Genomic DNA, 25,985 nt, shown 5'->3' with positions numbered 1-25,985 from the left:
CCCTGGCTCACCACCTGCAGGGGGTTGCCTCACAAGCAGTGAAGCAGGTCTGCAGGTATCTACCTTTCTCCTCCCCCTCTATTTTCCCCTCCTCTCTCAATTTATCTCTGCTCTATCCAATAAAAATGGGGAAAAATGGATGCCAGGAGCAGTGGATTCGTAGTGCCAGCACTGAGCCCAGTGATAACCCTGGAGGCAAACAAAAACAAACAATAAACAAATAAATAATTAAATGATTAAACAGTTCAACTCATCCCTCACAGATGGGAGCTGTAGTAAGATGTCAGAGAGCACAGTCATTTCCATTTATTAATAATGAGAAAAAGAGAAAGGGGAGGAAGCAGAGCACCACTCTGGCATATATGATGCCACTAGGGAGGGGTCTTATGCATAAAGTACTATAACTTGGGTTGACTAAACAGCTCACCTGAATAGTGTGCCTGATTTGCCATGCATGCTACCTTAGTTTGAGTTCAGCCCCCACCACAATGGAGGAAGCTTTGGTGCTGTGGTATCTTTCCCTTTCTAGTTAAAAAAAGCTGACCTAGAGACATAAAGCTTTGGCAATGACCCCCCCCCCAAAAAAAAAAAAAAAAAAAACCGCCTGCAACTCTGCCACTAAGCCACTTCCAGGCTGTGTTTCCCCCCCCCCCCAATGGAGGATGAGTTCCTTATACCTGCTTCACCACTTGTGAAGTGACTCCCATGCAGGTGGGGAGCTTGGGCCTCGAACCAGGATCCTAACCGGTCCTTGCACTTTGCACCAAGTGTGCTTAACCCGCTGCACTACCTCCTGACTCCTGAGTTCCTCATATTTGATAAAGTTTCTTTCATCAGCTGGTATACTGCACCAAAATAAAAGATTCTGGGGTGTAGGGAGGGTTCAGGTCCTGGAACATGATGGCAGAGCAGGATCTAGTGGGGGTTGGATTGTTATGTGAAAAACTGGGAAATGTTATGCATGTATAAACCACTGTATTTTACAGACTGTAAATCATTAATTCCCCAATAAAGTAATTTAAAAAAGAAGTTTCTTTCATCATCCAAATGCTCAGAGTATTCCAGAAAAGAACAGTCTCCTATTTAAAAAGATCTATTGATATAACTAGTAGGTATAAATAATTTCAGAAAGGGCAAGAATTTTAGCTCCACATACTAAGCATTCCTTTGGAGAAACCACTTGGTAAGTCGATGTCTTACATACATACCATCCCAGCACATGCCACCCTATTTCATCTGAGTCTTCTGCCTCTGTGCTCACCTAGTCACCCTGCTAACTGACCCTAAGTGCTGGTCCTCAAAAGAGAGAGGCTGAGCTATCTAGATAGCCTTGCTGGTTGGGAACTGACCCCTCCTACCCCAACAGCCAGTTCCATGACCATTAAGTCTTGAATGCACATCACTGGCTTATCAGAAACCTAATAGGCACCCAAACAAAGAAGTCAGGTCTCGAGTTAGTCTTTGGGGGCAGTGAAGAATCATACATGATAGGCATGGTGTTTGGTGTTGGGGTTACAACACAGTTGTGAAAGGAGAGTGGAACTGAAGTGCTCGTTCTCAACTTCTACAACATAGAATCCAAGGCTCTGGGTTCTATGAACCCACATCAAGCACCCCCAACAAGGCCCCACTGCTGTCAGGACTCTGGTAGTAGCTTTCTGTTGTTCATAAAGCTCCCCAGGCTGTGATCACTGATGATAATCCCCAGCACAAACCAGGAGGAACCCAGAGGGAGCAGGAAGCTTCTTCCTGAAGCAGCAGAAAAAGCTGAAAGTTTCCTGTGGGTCCATCTGCTGTGGCTACAAATAGAAAGGAAAAACCCAGGTTATCCTATCAAAATACACTGCAGCTGACAAAAGTAAAGGAAAGCAAACTCCTTGAAAACATAATTTCTGGGAAAGAGACAACTGTGCTCATTATATTTTTCTCAAGGCATTTTTTCTTAGTTTTCAGAATGTCCACTGTTTCTAAGCAAGCCTTTATCTTTACTTTGTTCCTTTGTTTACATTGAAAGCTGTCATCACTTGCATTTCCCAGAAATGCTGTTTTGGGGTTATTTTTGTTTCAGTTAATTTGCCCCATGTGACCTATGAAGTTCAACTCAAATGCTCTCTGACTCATGTTCACAAGCAGCGCATGGTCATCAGCTCAACATGCATAGGAAGAGACTTGACGGGCTCCATATGTCTCCAGTTACTGCCACTAGGAAGTCAAGGAGAACCTCTCCAACAAAGAGCTGGATACACACTTTCCTTCAGGTTCAAAGTCTTCTTCAATGTGCACCTCATCTTATTTCCAAACAAACACCCAGTGCTTTCTCCTCTCCTCAGTCTACTTTTTTTGTAGTCAGGAGCAGTCAACAGTTCTGAATTTGGCAGGAGACCTTCCCAGACAACTGTACTACTGCCTGTGCCTTAGCCTGAACTGTCCCCACCCCACAGGGTCTCTGTAAAATATATGGTTATACAACCAAATGGTAATGGGACTCACTGAACTCGTTGTCCAGTGTGGTATCCCTTTGCACCCTTCCTACAATGGGTTTGTGTGGCTCTTGATTGTTCTCACAAGTTATTTTATCTTCAAATGTTCTTGTCACACAGGCATCACTTGGGAGCTAGTTAGAAAACCAAATTCCAGGTCCCAGGTCAGGATGCAACCAATAAAAAAGCACCTCTAGGGGCTGGGTGGTGTTGCACCTGGTTGAGCACACATGTTATAGTGCATAAGCCCCTGGTCCCATCTACAGGGGAAAAGCTTAACAAGTGGTGAAGCAGTGCTGCAGGTGTATCTCTTGTCTTTTTCCCTCTCTATATTCTCCCTTCCTCTCGATTTCTGGCTGTCTCTATCAAATAAAGATAATAATAATAAAAAAAACCTCTTTTTTTTGCCACCAGGTTTATCATTAGGGTTCAATGCCTGAACAATCCCACCTTTCCTAGTAGTCAGTCTACCCTTTTCTCTCCCCATCCATAGAGGTGACATAAGAGAGATGGATGGAAAGGGTGGTTTTCAGGAGGTGGCACAGTGGATAAAGTATCGGACTCTCAAGCATGAGGTCCTGAGTTCAATCCCCGGCAGCACATGTACCAGAGTGATGTCTGGCTCTTTCTCTCTCCTCCTTTCTCATTAATAAATAAATAAAATCTTTAAAAAAAATAGCTTACTGGGATAGTGCACATACTTTGCCATATGCCACCTCATTAGAGGAAGCTTCTGTCAAAAGAGATGGATGGGAAGGGAGAGAGAACAACAGCACTGCTCCACCAGTTGTGAAGCTTGCCTCTTGCTATTGAGTAAAAGCACCTCTATTTCAAAGAAAAATGTCTGCAACCCAACTGATAACAGACATAAGAAGGTTTGATAGTCATAGCCAGATGAAGTCTTAACTCTGAAGGCTGCTACTAGAATGGGAGAGAATCTACAGTTCTTCCAAGAAAGTGATTTCAATCTGACATCTGCCCCATGTCCTAGGGATGGGGATGTCCCAAGCAGCTTGCACCTGGCAATTCAGAAACTAGCTTATACTTCCACACTCACATGTATGGTTGGTCTCCAGATGTTCACATGTATGTTCTGGGGTTGGGAGAGATGGAGCTGAGACTTGGTCTTTAACCAGTTCCCAGATGATACCTATGTCATAAGAGCAATTTAAAATAAAGTCACTGGAATAGTCAAGGGCCACACAAGCTCACTGTAGGAGGGGTGCAAGAGGATCTCACTCTACAGAGAATGGGGAATTCAAAGATCTCTTCCAAGGATGGGTACATGGATGATAAAGCAAAAGAAAACATCAAGAAACAGGGGGAAGGGGCCGATTGATGGCACACTTGGTTGAGCACATATACTACCATGCTCGAGGACCCAGGTTTGAGTCCTTACTCCCCACCTGCAGGGGGAATGGTTCACAATCAGTGAAGCAGGTCTACAACTGTCTATCTTTCCCTCTCCCTCTCAATTTCCATTTGTCCTGTCAACAAAAAAAAGGGGGGGGGGAGAAAAAGAAAAAAGAAAAGGGGAAAAAAAAGAAAAATGGCCACTAGGAGCAGTGTATTTGTAATACCAGCAACAAATGCAAGTGATAATCCTGGTTTCAAAAAAAAAAAAAAAGGGGATATTTGTTGCACAACTTTTAACACTTTTCAAGGAAGGTTTTTCCTCAGTTCAGGACCCCTGATGAGGGAAACACAAGCATCTTCAAAGTTCTAGGTCTAGAATTCACTTTCATATTCATGGATCCAAATCACACAATCTTTAGAAGATTTCAATTTTTAAGATTCTATTTCATTATTGATCTTTCAATCACCTGAAAGGGACTAGCTGACATGGTGGTTAGAAGCAGGGACTCCAAAACACTAATTGCAGAGATAAACTGGTGTGTGTGTGTGTGTGTGTGTGTGTGTGTGTCTGTCTGTCTCTCTAAGTCTTCCTTCATGGCACTGACAGACACTAGAAACTGGCTCTGAAAAGAGCTGTGACCCCTACAACTGTTTGGTGAAAGCTACTGATCCTTTTCTAGAAGTATGCATTAAACACACAAAACAAAGAACTATAAATGAAGCCAGTTATACTGAAAGCAGTTATCAATGTCTTAAGCTATCAATGAACTTCTTTCCTAAGTGAGTGTCATGTGGCTTAAGGCAGCAATGAACATAAAGGGTATCAAAACAATAAAGGGTATCTTAAGAAAACTTCATACAGTGAACTATGAACATTCTGATTTCTTCTGTTGGTCACAGTCAAAACATTGTTCATTCCACAGGTTTCACAAAGGCAGTAATGCCACATCTCCGGGTAAAGGCGAATGGAAGTATAGTCAGGATCTTCCCTGTGGCTGCTAGGGATGTGGGTAGAGAAGCCCAAAAGGGAGCAGCAGGACTGGCTATCATCACCTCATGTGAACTGTGGGTACAGTGAGAGTACCTGATCAGCAGACCAGCTGTGATGCTTGGAGCCCCAACTGGGCATAGTGACAGATCCTTCTGCAGAGCAGGCCCAGGCGACCACCAAATTGAAATATACTACCTTTCATTTGCTTTGACCTGAGTAATACTAAAATAAGCACCATTTGGTGGAGGTTGTGGCATGCTGACACTTATCCTAAAGATGTGAAACTGTACACCTGTGACAAGTTGTGTAAAGCAACATTCCACTCTTCTCATAAAGTGATTAAAAAAATAATAAAGCACTAGCACATATAAATGAGTCCTGATTGGAAAATTCTCACAGATATAGCAGAATTAAAGTATTTCTCATGAAAAACAACCTAACCCTAAGAGTAAATTCTGATGCCTACAAAAAAAACAAAAAAACAAAAAAACAAAACCAAACCAAAACAAACCCACAACTTCACACCACCCACTACATTAAGTTCAAATCCCCTTTAACAGGGGCCTAGGTGGGGGCGCGCCCAGTTAAGTGCACAAAGAACTAAGTGTAAGGACCTATGTTAAGGAACCAGGTTTGAGCCCTTCCCTTAGTTCCCCACTTGCATGGGGGCATGCTTCACAAGCAGTGAAGCCAGCACTGAGTCCCAGCTATAACCCTGGAGGAAAAAATAATTCTTTCAATATAATTTTTTCTTTTACAAATATCAATTTCTCTCCTTATTTCATTTACAAAATTTCATTTTCTACTATTCCCAAAGGCAGAAGGGAGGTACCTACAGTGCAAATATGAACTCCAAAGTGTCCACAAATATAGTCATTTATGTTCAGTTTGCTTTCCAAACAATTCATCTCTATGCAGGAAAGAATATCTGCTAAGTACTTTTAAGTCCATGGGGGAAAAATACATCAAATCAAAAAGAAAAGTGATTTGTAAGCATTTTACTAAAATAGTAATTATGTGTCTAAAAACCAGAACAAGAAAACAGATAGTTTAATACTGAAAGTTATTTGCTGACTTAGGTTGAGTGAATGCCAATGTTAACCAAAACCATTTTCCATGTAAAAAAAAAAAAATCCTTTTAGTATATCTTACCCTAGAGATCTATGTATTAAAAAAAAAAAAAGGAAAAAAGGATTAATGATCCAAAATCTCAGCAGAAGGTCCAAGCATTTAAAGAGATGAATTCCTGCAAAATGACTATAAAGCAAAAATTTGAAAGTAGCTTTCAGTGAGTATGGCTCAGTGCAAGAATGTATGTTTCTCATTGGTGAAGTCCAAGGTTTCACCCCCAACACCAAAACCAGCAGCCCAAATCAGGGATCCCTGTCCTACCTATATCCCCCTGAGAAGTTCTCAAAAGTTCACATTCCAGGACCCCCACAGACTTGGGGAAGCAGTATTCAGCACAAGACAGTGACAGCAAGGACTCCCAGTCATGATACACCCACTCACAGGATAGGGATTGAAATAGCTTCCTACCCAACTTCCCAAGTTTGTTTCAGGAGTACAGTCACATGTCCCTGGGGAGTGGCCTGTCACATAGTAGACATGAGACAGTGCAGCACATTCCATTTTATTATTACTATTATTATTATTATTATTATTATTTTAAATTGTCATCAGGATTATTACTGGGGCTTGGTGCCTGAATAACGAATCCTCTGCTTCCCAGTGATCATTTCTTTTCCTTTTTCTATTTGATAGAACAGAAACTGCGAGGAAGGGGGAAGACAGAGAGGGAGAGTACCTGCAGTACTGCTTCACTTCTCATGAAGTTTCCCCTTTATAGGTGGACCCAGGAACCTGGGTCCTTACACACGGCAATGTGTATGTTCAATTGGATATACCACCAGCTGAGTCCCTGCAAGCTCCATTTTAAACACCCAGCTGTGTTCTAGATCAGATCACACAACACAATGGAGATGGGAAGGATCTGTGCATTGTAAAAAAAAGGGCTAGTCTTAGCAGAAAAGTGACAAGAGGTAGTCAGGACAACCCCAATAGGGTTAAAAATGGCGGGGAGGGAGGGACAATACAGTCATAAGGACCAGGGGATAACTCACTCAGTAAAGAGTACATTTAACCATGCCCAAGAATCTGGATTTGTAGCCTAAACACCACACAGGAACAGCGTCTGTATGGGGAAAACTTCAAAAGAGGTGGAACAGTCTCTCTCCTATCTTAAAGAAAAAAAAAAAAAGTCTGCTGGGAGCAGAGAAATTGTACATAGCCCCAGTAATAATAACCCTTAGTAACCCTGGTGGCGGAGAGGGAAAGGGGGGGAGGGGTAGGTGAGAGATAAAATGAAAGAAGCAAAGAACAAGCAGAAGCACCGACTTCAGAATAAGAATAAGCATTCCAAAGGCCAGAAGGTATCAGCAAGAAGAGGTTTAGGGTTTGTTTCTAAAGGAGTCACAATTCCTTTTCAGTTGTCTTGACTGTAGACTGCTCTGAGTTGGTAAGCACATCTCTACCAGGCAGAACAAGAGTAGTCTAGATAAGGTTCAACTGCACACAGCAGAAAAGACATTTAAATAGCCAGCAAAACAGCTTACTTGAATAGTGCACTGCTTTGCCATACGTGTAACCCAGGTTCAAGCCCAGCCCCCAAAGTATTGGAGGAAAACTTTGGTGCTATGGTTTCTTTCTCCTGTCTCTGCTTTTTTGTCATTATCTGAAAAAGTCAACCTTGGAGGAGTAAAGCCATGGAAATGACCAGAGGAAGTGGAGGAGAAAAGAAGACATTCAAGACCCACTTCCTACCTGCAGCTGGCAGACAGATATCACCTCTGCCTGACGAGTTCCATGACTAGAGGGTCACACTTATACTCCAAGTTTCCCTACACTCATGATTTTTCTCTTCCCAGTTCCTTAGGACCTACTAAGTGTCAGGAGCACATCCCCTACACAACCCTCACTGGAGACACCAGGCCAACTTGTTTCTCTTCTGCAGAGACTTATTCTAAATCATGTCACATATCACAGATTGGGTAAAATGCTCCTTTCACAGCTAAACTAGTGGGGAAGTATCTACCCTTCCTAGAACAAATGCTTCCTAGTTCCACACTGGGTCATAATAGCCAGGTGGTTCCATTTTCAATAATAGCTAAGGGGTCAGATTACCAACTCTCTATCAGCACAAACAATAAACTGAACACAACCAGAAGCAGACACTTCTGCTAAAGGGAGGTCTACACTGGGAAAGAGAGCTAACAGAACTCAGATTACCACAGGATAAAAAGGTTGAAGGAAAGTAGGAGGGAACCCTAATATAAAGTATTAACTTTGGATGAGTATAATATTTGAACTGAAAATTGCTCTATCAAAAAGGAGCCCTAAAATAATAAAAGAACAACTGTTCATTTATCTTTAAGAGATAGACCAAAGAACTTCATGTCTGCTATATATGTGTTTCTGGGATTTGAATTTGGAGCCTCAGGTATGCAAGTCCTGTGCTCTAATCTGTTGAATATTGGTCCTTATAAAAAAATTTTTAACGAAAATTCTAAAATAAAAAAAAAGCTATTTCTGAACTAAACACTCAGTAGATGGACTTAACAGCAGTTTGGAATTAAAAGAAGACTCAGTGAATCTGAAAACAGATTAACAGAAGTGTTCAAACAGAGAAGGGAAAAATAATTTAAAAATAATTTTTAAAGGTACCAGGTCGATGGGGGGTGGTGATGATGGTTAACATCAAAGTTGTAATACACCTGCAGTGGAGTCCCAGAAGATAGGAAAAATCACAGAGAAATAAATTATGACAAAAAATGTCCCACCTTTAGTAAAAAAACACAATTTCACAGACCAAGTAAGTTCAAAGAATACCAACTAAGAAAATAACACTCAAAACCATCATACTCAAGGTACTCCAATACCAAATGTAAAGTAGAATGTGAAGCCAGTCAAAAAAACTGTAGTATACTGGACAAAACATAAGACAGTGTCTCTAATTCTCTAAACATGGGGCGAGGGGTTGTGTGTAAAACTGTCCACAAGGAATACTGCATCCAGTAAAATGCCCTTTAACAATTCATACAAAAGTACAATAATTTAGGGTGAAAGAAAACCAAGACTTTCTCACCAGCAGACCTGTTCCCCAGAAGACATGGAAGAAAAGTCTTTCAGATGTTGTGTATGTAACAGGCTTACTGGAAAAGAGCATCAGAAATGGTGAATGTGTGGCTAAGTAGAACTATATTTTCATAAATAAAAAATGCCTTTCATTTAACAAAGTATAAATAAAAAAATGTTTTATATTGTGGGGCTTAGAGTTCACACAGAAGTAATACTGTGACAATCAGAGCAAGAAGGGCAAGAGACATACACAATACAGCTGCAAGATGCTCCATCCTAGCAAGTTCTAAGAGTGGAGACAGCATCCTATAATCCCTAGTCCAGCCACTAAGAATGCATTAAGTCAAGCTCACAGCTAAAACAGAATTCTACACTTCACTTAAATGTAGTGCAATAGGGGGTCTGGCAGTAGTGCAGCAGGTTAAGCGCACGTGGCGCAAAGCGCAAGGATGGGCATCAGGATCCCGGTTCAAGCCCCAGGCTCCTCATCTCCAGGGAAGTCGCTTCACAGGCGGTGAAGTAGGTCTGCAGGTATCTATCTTTCTCTCCCCCCTCTCCATTTCTCTCTGTCCTATCCAACGACAAATGACATCATCAACAACAATAATAACCACAACAAAGCTACAACAACAAAAGGGGGAAAAAAAAAAAGGCCTCCAGGAGCAGTGGATTCATGGTGCAGGCACCGAGCCCCAGCAATAACCCTGGAGGCAAAAAAAAAAATGTAGTGCAATAGGCAAAACTAACCAATGGCATAAAAAAAGAGCAGAACCAAACGAAAGCATGGTGGGAAGGGAAAAGAGTGGTTAAGATAGAAATTGACAGAAAAGGACCTGAGGTGATTTTCAGTAGGCAAGTAATAATATGATTTTTTTTTCATTTAACAAACTAACATGTTTCACAAGCAATGAAGCAGGTCCACAGGTGCCTATCTTTTCCTCTCCCTAGCTTCCCCATCCCTCTCAATTTCTTTCATCCTATCAAATAGAAATAAATAAATAGGGAGTTGGGCGTTAGCGCAGCAGGTTAAGCGCAAGTGGCGCAACCCGCTCCCCACCTGCAGGGGAGTCGCTTCACAAGCGGTGAAGCAGGTCTGCAGGTGTCTTTCTGTCTCTCTTCCTCTCTATCTCCCTCTTCTTTCTCAATTTCTCTCTATCTCTATCCAATAACAAATAAAATAAATAAATAAATATGCCACTGGGAGTGGTGGGTTTGTAGTGTCAGCACTGAACCCCAGCAATAAGCCCAATGGCAATAAAAAAATAAATAAATAACCAACTTCCATGTCCAATGCAGAAGCATTTATAGAAGCCAGATCTTCCACCTTCTGCACCCCATAAAGCTTTTTGGTCTATACTCCCATAGGGGTAGGTATTAGGGGAAGATGAGCAAATGGTTCTGAACTCCAATTACATCAAGACCTAGAGAAAAAGGGGGTCGGGGGGAAATAAAAGACCACTCAGAAGTAGTAAGTGTGACTTAAATATGGGCTAGATGGTGGCTCACCTGGCTGAGCACATACATTACTATGCACAAGCACCCAAGTTCAAACCTCACTCCCCACCCACAGGGGGGAAATTTCATGAGTGGTGAAGTAGTACTGAAGGTGTCTCCCCCTTTCTCTCTCAATTTCTGTCCTTTCAAATAAAATTTTAAAAAATGAATAAATAAAAAATACTTAAATAAAACCAACGACAAGAAAATAATAATACCCAACAGCCTACCTTAAACTCCCTCCACTTTTTCTCTCATCCTATTCTGACAATCTTAGTTCTGTTATCAATGTCCATACATACATACATACATTTATTACCAGAGCACTACTCAATTCTGGCTTAGAGTGGTGCTGGGGACAAAACCTGGGATTGCTGGTGCCCCAAAAAGGCCTTAAAGACTTTTTGCAAAACAATTATGCTGTATTTTATCTATTTACCAGTTTTTATTTTCACACAGTACACAACAGATGCTTATCTAGTATCTGTCTTTCTCCTTCTGACTGGTTTTGCTAAGTATAATCTCCTTTTACTATGTTCGATATCTTTTCTTTTTCTTTTTTTTTTTTTTTTTGACTCCAGAGTTATCACTGGGGCTCCGTGTCTGTACTATGAATCCACTGCTCCTGGTGGCCATTTTTTCCATTTTACTGGCTAGGACAGAGAGAAATTGAGAGACGACGGGGAGATAGGGACAGACAAACAATTGCATACCTGTTTCACCATTTGTGAAGCATCCCCGTCCCCCACAGGTGGGTTGCAGGGGCTCAAACCTTGTGCAGGTCCTTCGCTTTGGACCCACGCTCAAACCTCCGCTCCCCAACGACAGGGCATATAAGCTTTATAAGTGGTGAAGCTTAACCAGGTGCGCCATTGCCCGGCCCCCTATGTTCTGTATCATGACAAGGGTTTGCGTACACAAGTTTATGCATTTTTTTAAAAACCTAAATAGTTAAAAGAATCAAATAGTAGACTTAAAACATGTATTTCATTAAAGGTAAAAATGCAAGTTTTACCTTTAGATAACAATTATATACACACATATTATCTACTTATAGTACTGTAAATATGTTAAAAATTATTGAATGAATAAAAAATGAGAGACTGAGGTGGGGAGCTGGGAGAGAAATCTGCTATACAGACAACAGATTCCAAACAAGAAGCCATCAAGAGGCCTGGGGATATGGTATAGGACCAGTCCCATACCTCCTGTTTCTTTAAGTCATATGGTGTACGTCTCCCTGCTAACTTTTTTTTTCTCATTTCATGTTCTTCAAGTTTTCTCTCACCTTTTAAATGACAAAATGTAAACATCATTTTAGCTTTACAAAATAAAAATAGCTACTTTCTGATGCTGTCTCTGGCAAATTACTTATACTTAACCTTTGTTTTCTCATAGCTAAAATGAGAACAAAAATAGCATCTACTTCACTGAGTTGTTATGAAGATTAAATAAATACATCAGCAGTACTTATAACAGTGCCCTGCACATAGAAGAATTTCCCAAATACCATCAGTGGTATCACGTCTCCTTTTCCACTACTGGTTCATCTCTTTATTAGTAATTCTCAAAGAAAAAAGAACTTGACTGGCAAAATAGTCTCCACAATAGAAATATTGAAAATACTGTTTATGAACAACACACCTAGTCTTTAAAAATAAAGAAAAAATGTTCCACATGAATTAATGTTTTCAGAAACATACTACTTTGCAAAACTATCCACACAAGAAAGATGCTCAGGAAGCTGGAGTCATAACAAGCTGTCCTCCCACAGGCATTAAGAAAAGTCCTAAACAGTATTTTAATAGTGAATTGTGGGAGCTGGGCAGTGGTGCACCTGGTTGAGGACACATGTTAACAGTGTGCAAGGACCCAGGTTCAAGCCCTGGGTACCTGCCTAACAGGGGAAAGCTTCCGAGCACTGCTACAGATCTCTTTCTCTCTCCTTATCTTCCCCTTCAATTTCTCTGTCTATATTCAATAATAATAATAATAACAATAATAACAACAACAATAATAGTGTCCAGGTAGTACACTACATAGTATTTCTCACACAATTTCAATCCTTGGTACTTTCAAAAGATCTTGTGTGATGGGGAGAGGGTAAGATGTCAAGAGGGCTACTGGGCTCTGTCAGTGGAGAGCAAATCTGCAAAGACATGAGAACAAATGAAAGAGAAGTAAAACTAAGAAAGAATCAATCACTTTGGTCAAATGAGAGATTAGATAGCCATTAATGAGACTCACTGGAGTCCAAAGTAAAATCAAACAGATTTTGAGAAACATACACTACGATAAAAGATATTACTTCAAATCCAGGAGAGAAAAGGTAGGATTATTCAACAAGTGGCACTGGGACAACTGGCTGTCATCTGGAAAATATAAAACTAGCTTTGTACCTCACACCAACTAAGTTCCAGATGGTTCTGTTCAATATAAAAGGAGAAACCACACAAGCTCTGTACCAGAAGATACCACAAGGAAATAGTCTTATAATGTATAATGCATGAACACAACGTATACATACGTATGGCAACATGTATAATGTATGATGTGTTTTTAATTGTGAATAAAACCCAGCATCCATATAAGACTCATAAATATGACTTGATAAAACTTCATGGCAAAGTCAAAAGACAGGGGAAGGGAGCTGGTGATATCACCATTCGCAAGAAGTTTGAGTCCCTGCTCCCCCACCTGAAGGAGGTAGTTTCACGAGTGTTGAAGCAGGTTTGCAGGTGTCTTTCTTGCTCCTTCTCTGGTTCTCCTCCCCTCTCAATTTCTTTCTGGTCAAATAAAAAAAGAAATAAAAAGGAAGGGAGGGAGGGAGGGAGGGAGAAAGGGAGGTAAGGACAGACCACCGGGAGAGGTGGTTTCATAGTGCAGGCACCTAGCCCCAGTGATGAACCTGATGGCAAAAAAAAAAAAAAAAAAAAAAAGGAAAATACTTGCAACTTTTATTATACACAAAAGTACAATTTTCTGAAAGCAAATTTCTGAAGCAGAAAGATGAAGGCAAATGATGCCTACAGGATACAGCAGGAACCAATCCACTGGGGGAAGTCTAGAGAGCTCCCAGCTGCTGCAGGTTGAACAGAGGGTTAAAGGAGAAACCAGAAGAAGCCATTTACACCTCACATGACAACCACAGGGAGAACGACCCAACATTTCACCTCTGAACTACAATGATTTTCAACAGCCTAGGAAAAGCAATGAAACAAAGCAAGCTGTTGCTTGCCTTGGGCAAGAGCTCATTAACAAGTTTACTCAGTGTTTGTGTGTACCCACAGTTTCTGCAGGACTCCCTGGAGCCCGTGTGGTGGAAGCCACAGCAAATAGTCCCACACTGTGCCACAAAACACACACCCAAAGGAAGACCACTGCTGCCATACCTCTGCACTGATCATTTGGAAAACATTATTCTGGTATTATCCCTGCAATACAAGTGTGGTTGGCCATCATGTGTGAAGCACTGGACTCAAGCTCCCAGCAGCTCCATCCACTGGTTTAACCAACGCTTCCAGAACATATGTCTGCACAGCACAGGGTGTTCAGTTTCCAGGAGAGGTCAGGACAGACCAAAAGGGTGTTATGCACACGCTGTTGACCCTGCTAGGGAGGCTCTGCCCATGGAAACAAAGGTGATGCAGTAACTATCAGGTATTTTGGTAGAAGGCTTAATTAAGACAAGCGCCTACTAACCCAGAAGAGAAAATGCCTAAAGTTTTCTGCCTTAAAAAGGAAGGTGGAACTCCACGGCTGCTCATGCTACAACATGAACAAGCCCTGAAAATATCATGCTGAGTAAAGCAGCCAGTCACAGAGGGACACAAACTGTGTGATTCTACTCCTATGAAAAATTCATACAGGCAAATCCAGAGAGAGAGAAAGAGCAAATTAGTGTCAGCCACAGCAAGGAAGGGGGGAAACAGAGAGCAGAACATACGTACAGGGTTTAATTCAGGAATCATAAAAATGTTCTTAAGGGCTAAGCAGTGGTGCACCCAGTAGAAATGCATGTTATCATGAATGAGGATCTGGGTACAAGCTTCCAGTTCCCATCTGCAGGGTTGTCAGGTGGGAGGAAGCGGGCTTCATAAGTGGTAGAGCAGTGCTGCAGATGTCTCTCTCCCTATTTCCCCATCAGAAAAAAATTATTTTTATTTGAATGACAGCAGGTTTACAGCCAGGGCTTGGTACCTGCATGACACATCCACCATTCCTGGTGGGCTGCTGCTTCTTCTTTTTCTTTTTGATAGGACAAAAGAGAAAAGGAGATGGGAGAAGGGTAAAAATAGACGGACACCTGCAGCATTGTTCACTGCTCATGAAGCTTCACTACTGAAGGTGAGGATGGGGGCTTGAACCCAAGTCCTTGTCCATGGTAACATCTGCGCTCAACTAGGTGCCCCACCATCTAGCCCCAAGAATTTTTTTATTGTTGTTGTAGTTATTATTGTTGTTGTTATTGATGTCGTCGTTGTTACATAGGACAGAGAGAAATGGAGAGAGGAAGGGAAGGCAGAGAGGGGGAGAGAAAGACAGACACCTGCAGACCTGCTTTACCACCTGTGAAGGGATCCCCCTGTAGGTGGGAAGCCAGGGGCTCGAACTGGGATCCTTACACCCACTTCGCGCCATGTGTGCTTAACTCGCCGCGCTACTGCCCGACAACCCCCAAGAATTATTTTTAAGTCACTGGGATTGCGGAGTCATAAGCACTGAGCCCCTGGTGTCAAAAAAAAAAAAAAAAGTAGTGGGCTTTATTTATTCTATTTTATATAGCCAAAACACTGCTCAGCTCTGGTTTATGATAGTGCTGGGGACCTTTGATGCCTCAGGAATGAAAGTTACTTAGCATAGCCATTGCGCTATCTCCCCAGCTCCAACATCTTTTTTTTTTTTTTAAATCTTTCTTTATTTATTGGATAGAGACAGCCAGAAATCAAGAGGGAAGGGTGGGATAGAAAGAGAGACACCTGCAGCACTGCTTTACCACTTGTGAAGCTTTCCCCCTGCAGGTGGGGACCGGGGACTTGAACCTGGGTCCTTGCACATTATAACATGTGCTCTCAACCAGGTGTGCCGCCCCCCGCCCCCCCAACATCTTTTTAATTTTTATCTTTAGATAGAGACGTAAGCAGAGAGAGAGAGAGAGACTGAGAGAGAGAGAGAGACCATAGCACTGAAATTTCCTTTAATGCAGTGGGAGCACGGCTTGAACCATGTTCAGAGAAAAGTAAAAGCAGCACAATATCCAAGCGAGCTATTTCACAAGACCAACACATAGGGGGCTGGAAGGTGGCACAACTAGTGAAGTGCACATATTACTACATGCAAGCCCTGGGCTCCCCATCTGCACTGGGGACACTTCACAAGTGGTAAAACAGGTCTGCAGCTGTCTGTCTCTCCCTCTCTACTCCCCCCATTTCTATCTGTCCTATCTAGTAATAATAATAAAAAACAGAAAGAAAAGTGGGTGACCTCTCTGTACTAAAAAGAAATAATAATAAAAGATAAACACAAAACCTTTCAGTTCAGAAAGTTCAATACAAAATAAAACAGATGGGGGCTGGGCAGTAGCGTGCAAGGACCAGCATAAGGATCCCAGTTTGAGCCCCGGCTCCCCACCTGCAGGGGGGTCACTTCACAGGTGGTGAAGCAGGTCTGCAGGTGTCTATCTTTCTCTCCCTCCTCTCTCCATTTCCCTCTGTCCTATCCAAAAAATTAAAAGTAAAAACATACACACACACACACACACACACACACAACCAAACAAAAAACAGATGGAGCCTGGAGATAGCTCATCTAGTAGAGTGTATTTTTTACCATGCACAAGGATCCAACTTCAAACCCCAGCACCACATGGGAGCAACATGGACAGCACAGGAAGTGGTGGGAGGGGGGGTGCTCCACATATGTGGAGCAGTGGAATCAAGTGGCCAACATGGCAAAAAAAAAAGTATGATTTTTTTTTTTTGTCACCAGGGTTATTGATGGTGTCCATGTCAGCATAGTGAATCCACTACTCCTGGCACCCCTCCCTTTTCTTTTTTGTTGTTGATAGAGACAGAAAGTGAGAGAGAAGGGGAGATAGGTAGGGAGAGGCACCTGCAGCACTGCTTCACCACTCATGAAGTTCCCTCCCTGCAACTAGGGGTGAGGGGCTTAAACCCTGAGTCCTTGCACATGGTAACATGTGTGCTTACTGGGTGCATTACCAAGCACTCCCCACCCCTGATTTTTCTTTAAAACAGAAGAAAAAACAAATGACCAAAAAAAAAAAAAAAAAACCCACCAGATTACAACAAAAGAAATGCAGTTGCTCTTTCAAGATTACACTAAAGGTCAGATACAAACATTAAAAATGCCAAATGTTTAAAATGTGAGGCTTTATGTGAGCTGCCTTCTCCAAGCAGCAGCTTATTAATATCAGGTTTTAATGATCCTAAGGCTACTCATTATAATCTCATTATTAAGGGTCAGGCAGAAGTCTCTAAGATAGAGCAAAAAACAATGTCCACTCAAATAAGCATCAATTCTGAAAAGAATTATGCTCCCCCAAGACTTCTCCCTCTGTGCTTTATTTTGGTCGGGCACCTCTATAAACTGCCAAAGGAAGCACAGTTGCCATCACCAGGCACCTCACACAAGACCTCATGGAACCCTCCATCAGACCTAAGAGTAGGCCGACTGTCCTCACTCTAACAGGGACACACCCTGAGGAGGAGGATAGTGGCCAAGGTCACACAGCTGGTCAGTTCTGTATCCACTAGGGAGGGTAGGTCAGCCCCTCATTTCTTTAAAGACATTTCTAGCTTCACAGAAAAAGCACTTTTTTCCCTCAGGTTTTAGCTCAATGCCACACTGAATTAATAACTGCCATCTTCTACTTTTACAAAGTGATGATGCATGTGTGCACACAAAAGAAGCCCCATCCAGAGTTTAATGTGACCAGGCTGCTGGCTACAGATAATTCTGTGTGAGCTATGAAAACCAAAGACAAAGGATGCAGGAGACGGAACAGACTGAAGTCCCACATGTAAGTGACACTCTATTGGGACACTTTCATAGACAACTACACTTCCTAGGGCCCCTGCTCCCCACCACCATCACTCTGTTTTGCTGGAACACTTTCCAATACACAACATGGGGTCTTGGGCAGCTTGTAAGCACATACTTAACAAACAACAAAACCACTGTTTGTGGTCCACATCACTGAAAAAGATACAACATATATGAAAACCAATGTAGGTACCACAACCACTTCTTACAGGAAGAAAGAAAACCATAATTCAGAGCTGAAAGAAAGCTTAAAACCACCTCACCAGCAAACCAAAGTGTTGAACTTTTACCTCAGAGTTTGAAGGCATGATCGAAGGCACTCAGCACTATCAGTTTTGCCTACAATCTCTTCCCAAAGAAAGTCAGTTTGTAAATACACACCCCACACTTTGCCAACGAGAAATCTTTTTTCTTGGAGCACAGTTCTGGCACTGGATGGGGGGGCTGTTAAAAATAAGCTTGAATCCCAAACACTTTGTGTTTACATAGTTTTGAAATATTTAGACAAAAGTTCACATTTCTAAGTGGATGACCACAATGTTCTTCCTGTTTAATTTGGAGACAGAAGATCTTTAACTTAACCTAACATTCCTCATGAGGTCGATATCATGGGACTCAAAGTCAGTTTGGGATTTATTTCTACAAAAGAAGGCGATCACTGAGAAATAGCTGTTGAGAAATGTGTTGAGAAACTGTTCCATGTGCACTGAAGTCTCTAAATACATTTTCTGCCTTACAGTAGTCTAACTCAAACACACATACAAACACCACATAAACTATTAACTAACATCTTCACATAGATCAGATTCTACACATACACATACTCAATACCTCTATAGAGATATCCGTATGCAACACGTGTACATTTATGAGAACACGTAGGTATACAGAAAACACTCGCATAGCCATAGCCATGAAGTAGGTACACATACACGCACACTATGCAGTCTGAGGCCCATCAGGATATAACCTCCCCAGCAACCACAACCATCACCACTGAAGTGAAATCAGCGACCAGGCCTTAGGGGAGCAGCACAAATCAATGTCTCCTAAGGTTCTAGGGCCTTCTAATCAACACCTCAGTAGTGGCTTCCTTTTCTGCCCATATACACCACATTTAGAAAAACCAAAGCAACACGATATCAAGCTATTATCTGTAACCCACAAGGTCCATTAATGGGACAAAAGCCTTATCGTTTTTTTTTTTTTTCCAGTCCCGCAATGCCTAAGATGTCAGAGCCACAAAGCAGCCAGGAACTCAACCCCAGCTCTTCCTTTCTAACTGCAGAAACTCCCCCAGGAACCCTATCACCACTCTCAGTTCTGCCCCAGGAAGGTGTGACTGCTCACCTCCCCGCAAGGGGCCCAAGGGGTGTGAGGTGAGAGCTTTAGGGCAGTTCTGGGTTTGCGTGCAAGGTGGGAAATTGGGCTGGAGGTTTACGATTTGGGGTGGAGCTCTGCTGTGCCTAGTGGCTTGGGATGGAGACTTGAAGGTGAGGCCTGGGATAAAAAACTGGGCGATGGTTTGGAGACTTGGGGAATGAATAGGGGCAGGGGAGTCTGAAATGAAAGCTTGGGTGGGGGGTGAGTTTGATGCGAGGGTATGGGTCGAAGGTGAAATCTTGATCCTGTCTACCGTGGATTCAAGGTCCAGAATGAAAGCACGTGGTGGTTTGCGGTAGAACCTATGGGTGATTGTGGAGGTCTAGGATGAAAACTTGATGTATGAAGAAAAGGGGGGGTGAGGATGAGGATCTTAGACAAAAACTGGACGGGGGGGGGGCGGTGTTGGAACGATCTGGGACCCAGAGAGGGAGGAGTGGAGTGAAGTCACGCACCTTGTGGCAGGCCGGGCAGGTGGGCAGAGAGCCTCCAGGTCCCGGCGCGCTCTTGCTCCCGTGGCTTCCGCCGCTGCCGCCGCTCAGGCTGCTCTGGATCTGCGTGAGCTCCTGGCGCAGCACCTGCTTCTGGTGGAAGCTGAAGGCCGGGTGATTGGAAGCCATGGTGAAGAGCAGTAGGAACTCATCGCCCGTGCGGCCCTCGTTGAGCTGCAGCCCGTAGTTGTGGATGATGGAGTCGATGTGCGTGAGCGTGCGGTAGAGCACGCCCGCTGCCTCGCGCTGCTCCGAGCCCAGCAGCGCCAGCGACACCAGCAGCTTGCTGCGCACCACCTCGTCCGTCAGGTTCGTGAGGCTGCCCAGGTCGGCCGGGTTGTTGGCCTTGATCTCCGAGTCGCGCAGCGAGTGGTAGTCCTTGCGCGCCAGGTCCTCGAGGCACGAGCCGAGGAAGCGCAGTTCGAGTGGGATGCACAGGTCCAGAAGGCCGCACAGGAACTCCACGCGCTGCGGCGACGGCAGCTCGGAGAACCAGCGGTACACGCCGTCCCTCTGCAGCGGGCAGCGCTTCTCCACCATGCTGCCGCCCGCGGGCCCGGGGGCCGGCCGCAGCCGGGGACGCGGGCGGGCGCGGGCGCGAGCGGCCGCGCGGGCGGGGGGCGCGGCGGGGCCCGGGGCGCGCGGGCCGGTGGAGGGCGCAGGAGGGCGGGCGCGGAGAGCCGGGCCGGGGGCGCGCGGCGCGGGCTGCACCCCCGCCAGGGGCCGGCGGGCGGGAGCGCGCGGGGCGCCGGGGGGGCCCGGGGCGGCCGGGGCGGCCGGGGGCGGCGAGCGGCCTCGGGCCCCCCGGTCACGGACGGGCTGTTGGCCCGCGCCCGTGCCCAGCGGCGGCCGGTGCGCGGCGGCGGCAGTGGCCGCCGCTCCTCGTCGTCGTCGTCGCCCTGGAGGCGGCCGCCCCCATCTCCCCCCGCGCCGCAGGGTCTGTCACTGCGGGCCGCCCCCCGACGGAGCCGCCCTAGCCATGCTGCCCCGCCGCCGCCGCCGCCGCCGCCGCCGCGCCTCAGCCGGGCCGACCGTTACCGGAGGGAGGCCGCGGCGCGGACGGACGGGCGCGAGGGCGGACGCGGAGGGGCCGCGGGCGGACGGGCGGGCGGCGGAAGGATCTGCGCGGGGCTTCGCGGCCTCACGCTGTGCTCCCCGCGCGGCGGACGGATCCGGGGAGCGCGCCGCGTTCTCTACCGACGGGCACCGGGACGAGGCGCAAGTGGGCGGGGTGGCCGTCTCTCGCGACAGCCGCGCCGGCCGGGCCCGCCCCCCACGATGATTGGCTCGGGCGGCCCCTTCTTGGCCCGTGATTGTTCCAGCTCCGCAATCCTATTTGCCCCCACCGTGGCCACGCCTCCTCGGGGGCTGTCCATCATGCGGGTCCGCCCCCTGGCAGCGGAGAGAGGTGGAAAACCTGGCCTGGATTATCGCGAGCTTTTGTTCCTTCAGATCTGCGCAGAGCGTCGTTTGAGGGGCCAAAGCCGGGCGCCAGGCCTCCCTGCCGGACTCCCGGGTGTCCCCGCGGGCGGGGAGGGCGCGTCGTTTTTCGGATAGCCGCCGCCGCTCGGCCTCTTAGACACAACAGCCGGCCTGGCCCAGCGCGGCCCGCCTCTGGGGTGCTGTGTGACCTTGGGCCTGTGCCTGGGACTCTCTGAGCCTGGGTTCCCCCCAATCCCAGGAAAGGTCGCAAAAGCACCCCCGACCCGCGAGCACATTGAGGCCGGGCATCTCTCTCTCCCTGGCCTGCGGGGCGGGGGTGGGGGTGCTTCCCGAAATGTCCCCAGATGGAGCTGCTCTGTCGCCTCCTGGCAGAATGTCGCCCGCCCCGCAGGGGTGGGTGGTGGTGGGCATCCAGAGGCTGCTGGCGCCCAAGCGCAGCCCCTGATTGCAGGTGGGAGAATGCATGCGAGCAGGTGTGTCCCCTCCACCTTGAAGCTGCTTTCCCACCCCAGTTGACGGGGAAACCAAGGCAGAGATAAAGACATTGTCCCCCGCATCCCGCACGCCCCCCGCCTACCCTCCCCCACCCCCGCCTCCTCTTTGCCTGTCTTGTGAGGCAGAACAGGGTCTGGTCATTCTTTCGCGCCTTCAAGCAAGGACTTGGGGTGAACTTTGCCCAATTCTAAAACCTGGGACAAAGCAAATGTCCTCGCTTCCCTGCGGATTCTTCTCTCTGGCTCTGAGTAGCAGGCAAGCAAGATTCATGGACTAAAGCCCTAGGTGAACCAGGCAAAAGCCTGGTTCAAGATGCTAGAAACTTCCCAGCAATACGTTCTCGAGCTCTGGGACTCCAAAGTTGAACAGACTTTGCAAAGTCATGGCGGGGGGGGGGGGGGGAAGGGTAAGGTGCTTCTCACCCATTCATCGCCATACTTTCCCACACCTTGGGCAGTATTTGCCTGAGCCACCCAGGGCTTCCAGACCAGTATAGGAGGAAGGTTCCGGACATCAGAGTAGCTTCCCAAGGGGTTAAATTCATGAAGGCAGCAGGGCGAGGCTGGGGAAGGTTGGGTTTCCCACCTTATTTCCCCAGTACAGAATGATTGCTTTCAAAATCAGTATCTTCTCTTTGTCTTATTTTTTGAAGCAATTTAAGAAGCAGTCATCTTCTAAATTATATAAAGAAGTGAAGGAATGTTAAAATCAAAATAGTTCATTCCCTCCACCTTCTATTAGTAAACAAGTTCCTTGGACTGGAAAGATCTTGGAACCTTATCGGCCAGTAAAGTTTCTTAAATCCAGACAAGCCTGGCTATGAAGTCACCTTCCCCTATTTGCCCCACAGCTCTGGTGCCATACTGATCTGGATCCCTATCCCAGCTCTAGCCAGATGTGATCTTGACTGTGCTCCCAATCCCTCCAAGCCTCAATTTCCTCATCTGTAAGAGGAAGCCTGGAACCCACCTCCCAGTTGGCATTGGTGGTTAGAGATGTTCATGGAACCCTCACTGGCTAGCTGGGTGAGCTGGACCTCAGATTCCAGGATCAAGGTCCCCAGCTTCCCACCACCTTTTTATATCACTTATGCTTTTTTATGTTTGTGCCAGGTTTCATAGTAAGTTCATGTCTACCTAGAACCTCAGAATGTGACCTTGTTCAGGAAAAGGGTTTCAGCAGATAACACTAAGAATCAAGATAGTTTGGATCAACACAGGCTCTAATGCTAGTGAGAGTGTTCTTATAAGAAACCACAAAGAACCATAAGTACAACTGAAAATGCTCAAGGACCTACGTTTGAGCCCCTGGAACCATATAGGAGCACCAGTCACAATAGGTGTTGTGGTGTCTTTTCTATCTTGAAAATGTTCCCGGAGCAGTGGAATCACACAGGTGTGGTACATTAGTGCCAAAAATGAGAAAAGAAGAGGAGGAGGAGGAAGCTCAGAGAAAAGACAGTAAGAGAATGAAGACAGATTTGGAAGCTAAAAGAGGCAGGACCCTCTCTTAGAGCCTGTGGATGGAGGTCAGTCATGTTGATACCTTGACTTTGGAATTCTGGCCTGCAGAATTGGCGGGAGACTGTGTTTCTGTAGTGCTTAGCCTCCTACTTGTGGTAAGTAGTAGCCCTGCAGTACCCATGGTGCCATTTCCTCTTAACTTCATTCTAGTCTTAACTCAATGGATCTTAAATCCCCATCCTATAAAATCAAACCTGACAAGAGTTTGGGGGCCATTAAGAAAAGTGAGACTCAGTCCACGGACTTTAAGGAATCAATGATCTGGACTCCTGACCCTGAAGCAGGGAGTTCCCATACTTGGGAGCCTTTCCTCCTACACCAGCTTTCGTCTGAGAAACCTGGAGGTGAGGAAGCCTTGCCTGCTGATCCTTCTGCACTGTTCCTCAGACTGACTATGAGTTGTGGTTTCCTCAGCAGGACCCTGCTCTTCTCTCTGGGGTCCTCATTCATTCATTCATTCATTCATTCACTTTTATTTTTATTTATTCCCTTTTGTTGCCCTTGTTTTATTGTTGTAGTTATTATTGTTGTTGTTGATGTCATTTGTTGTTGGATAGTACAAAGAGACATGGAGAGAGGAAGGGAAGACAGAGAGGGGGAAGATAGACACCTGCAGACTTGCTTCACTGCCTGTGAAGCAACTCCCCTGCAGGTGGGGAGCCTGGGGCTTGAACCGGGCCACATGCGCATAACCCGTTGTGCTACCGCCCCGACTCCCTCATTCATTCACTTTTATCAGAGCACTGCTCAGCTCTGGCTTATGCTGGTGCAGCCAATCAAACCTGGGATTTGGGAGCCTCAGGCATGAAAGTCTTTTTGCTACCTCTCACTCCCCAAATTACATTTTCATTCAAACCAAATTCATGGGATTGAAGACTAAGGAGTAGAGATGGGGGTTTCTTTTCTTTTCTTTTTCCTCCAGGGTTATTGCTGGGGCTTGGTGCCTGCACCAGGAATCCACTGCACTTGGAGGCTATTTTTCCCCCTTTTGTTGCCCCTTTTTATTTTATTTCAATATTCACATGTTTGTTAAGGTTGTTTTTGTGCCCCAACACATGTTGATCCTTGAGAATTTTCCATATGCATTTGAAAAGAATGTATATTCTTTCTTGGAGGGATGGAAGTTTCTGAATGTATTCATTAAGATCATCTCATCTATGACTTTATTTACAGAGTCCATTCTCTTTTTTTTGGTCCTGATGACCTTTCTCTTGCTGTTAGTGGTGTGTTGAGGTCTCCATCTAGTACTGTGCTGCTGCCAGTGTCTCCCATATATATTTGGGTGCATGCACATTAGGAGCACATATATTGACAGTAGTTATGACTTTTTTGTTTGTTTTTATCATTGTTGTGGTTATTGTTGTTATTGATGTTGTTGTTGGATAGGACAGAGAGAAATGGAGAGAGGAGGGGGAGACAGAGAGGACAAGAGAAAGATAGACACCTGCAGACCTGCTTCACTGCCTGTGAAGTGACCCCCCTGCAGATGGGGAGCTGGGGGCTTGAGTTGGGGTCCTTAGGCCTGTCCTTGCGCTTTGCACCATGTGCACTTAACCACTGTGCTACCACTCTCTCCTTTTTTAGGGCTAGAATAGAGCATAAATTACTTGTGATTTTTTTTTTAATTTTCTTATTATTTATTGGATAGAGATTTCTTATTGTTTATTTGTTGGATAGAAACAGCTAGAAGTCAAGAGGGAAGGAGTTGATAGAGAAGGAGAGAGACAGAGAGTCACTTGCAGCCCTGCTTCACCACTCACAAAGCTTTCCTCCTGCAGGTGGGGACCTGGGAGCTCGAACCTGGGTCTTTGTTCACTGTAACGTGCACTTAACTAGGTGTACCACCACCTGGCTCCCTGCTTGTGGTTATTATTATTATTATTATTATTATTATTATTATTATTGAGGGTGATACACTAAAGCATTGCTTCACCACAGATGACATCTGCTGTGCAACTCAGGCATCCAAGTTTGACATCCTTGAGGAAACACTCACGAAAGACATGTCTCTGATATCTGATTACTGTAAAAAAATGGCAGCTAATCCCTAGCGCTGCAAAAATGGTATCATCTGTTTTCCATCTACACCATGCCTCGGCCTCGCATGAGCTTAATGTGCAGCTTGACGATACGAGAATCCGGCATGAAGCCCAGCCAGTCTATCTTGGCGTTACTCTCGATCGCACCCTGTCATTTCACGAACATCTCATAAAAACTGCAGCAAAGGTGGGCGCGAGGAATCACATCATTGCAAGACTGGCCAGCTCCTCATGGGGCGCGAGCGCTTCCACACTACGATCATCATCTCTGGCATTATGCTATTCCACTGCAGAATACTGTGCCCCAGTATGGTTCCGTAGCCCCCATGTCCACTTGGTCGATTCCAAATTACATTCCTCCATGAGGATAATTTCTGGAACCATCCGTTCCACCCCAGTTCCATGGCTGCCAGTTCTTAGCAACATCGCCCCGCCAGATATTCGTCGGAATGCGGCATCATTTAAGTTCATTTCCCACATCTACGCTCGACCGGACCTGCCAATATATGCGGATATCTGATAGTTTGTGGTCTAACATCCAAGTCCTTGATCTACTTTTTTTTTTGGAATTTTTGTATTTGGTATACAGTGGTTCAGTTTAATTCTTCTGCATGTTTCTACCCATTGTTTCCAACACCATTTGTTGAAGAGACTCTGCTTTCCCCATTTAATAGTCTGGGCCCCTTTGTCAAAGATTAGATGTCCATAGGTGTGGGGGAATATTTAATATTCTATGAACTGGAGAATTCTAGATGTATATCACACACCAAATTTTCCAGCTAGGCTTAATGTCAATTGTTCACCTCAAGTTATAAGTTTGCTGTGATCTGAATGACACCCAGCTGAGTGACTACATGGTCAAACACTTTTCCTTGGAGGTGTTTCTCTCAGTGGGTTTGCATTTGTTTAAAATGTAAGTTCTGGAAGTAGGGCAGTAGTGTAGTGGGTTAAGCGCACGTGGCACAAAGCGCAAGGACAGGCATGAGGACCCCAGTTCAACCCCAGGCTCCCCACCTGCAGGGGAGTCACTTCACAAGCAGTGAAGCAGGTCTGCAGGTGTCTTATCTTTCTCTCCTCTTCTCTGTCTT

The 25,985-nt window shown here is 45.3% G+C and overlaps 1 protein-coding gene across 1 annotated transcript in view; it reads right to left on the bottom strand.

The window, feature by feature from the left end:
* Nucleotides 1-20,051, bottom strand: part of ZCCHC14 (zinc finger CCHC-type containing 14) — an 89,775-nt gene extending 69,724 nt beyond the window's left edge. Inside the window, exon 1 of the mRNA XM_007531442.3 lies at nt 19,362-20,051. Within this exon, the coding sequence (XP_007531504.2) occupies nt 19,362-19,937 (576 nt within the window). The 5' untranslated portion in view covers nt 19,938-20,051. The remainder of the gene's footprint in view (nt 1-19,361) is intronic.
* Between the last annotated feature and the right edge of the window lie 5,934 nt (nt 20,052-25,985).

Source organism: Erinaceus europaeus, chromosome 2 (assembly GCF_950295315.1).
Source record: "Erinaceus europaeus chromosome 2, mEriEur2.1, whole genome shotgun sequence".
NCBI classification, from domain to species: domain Eukaryota; kingdom Metazoa; phylum Chordata; class Mammalia; order Eulipotyphla; family Erinaceidae; genus Erinaceus; species Erinaceus europaeus.
This window is presented reverse-complemented; position numbering and strand designations above follow the sequence as displayed.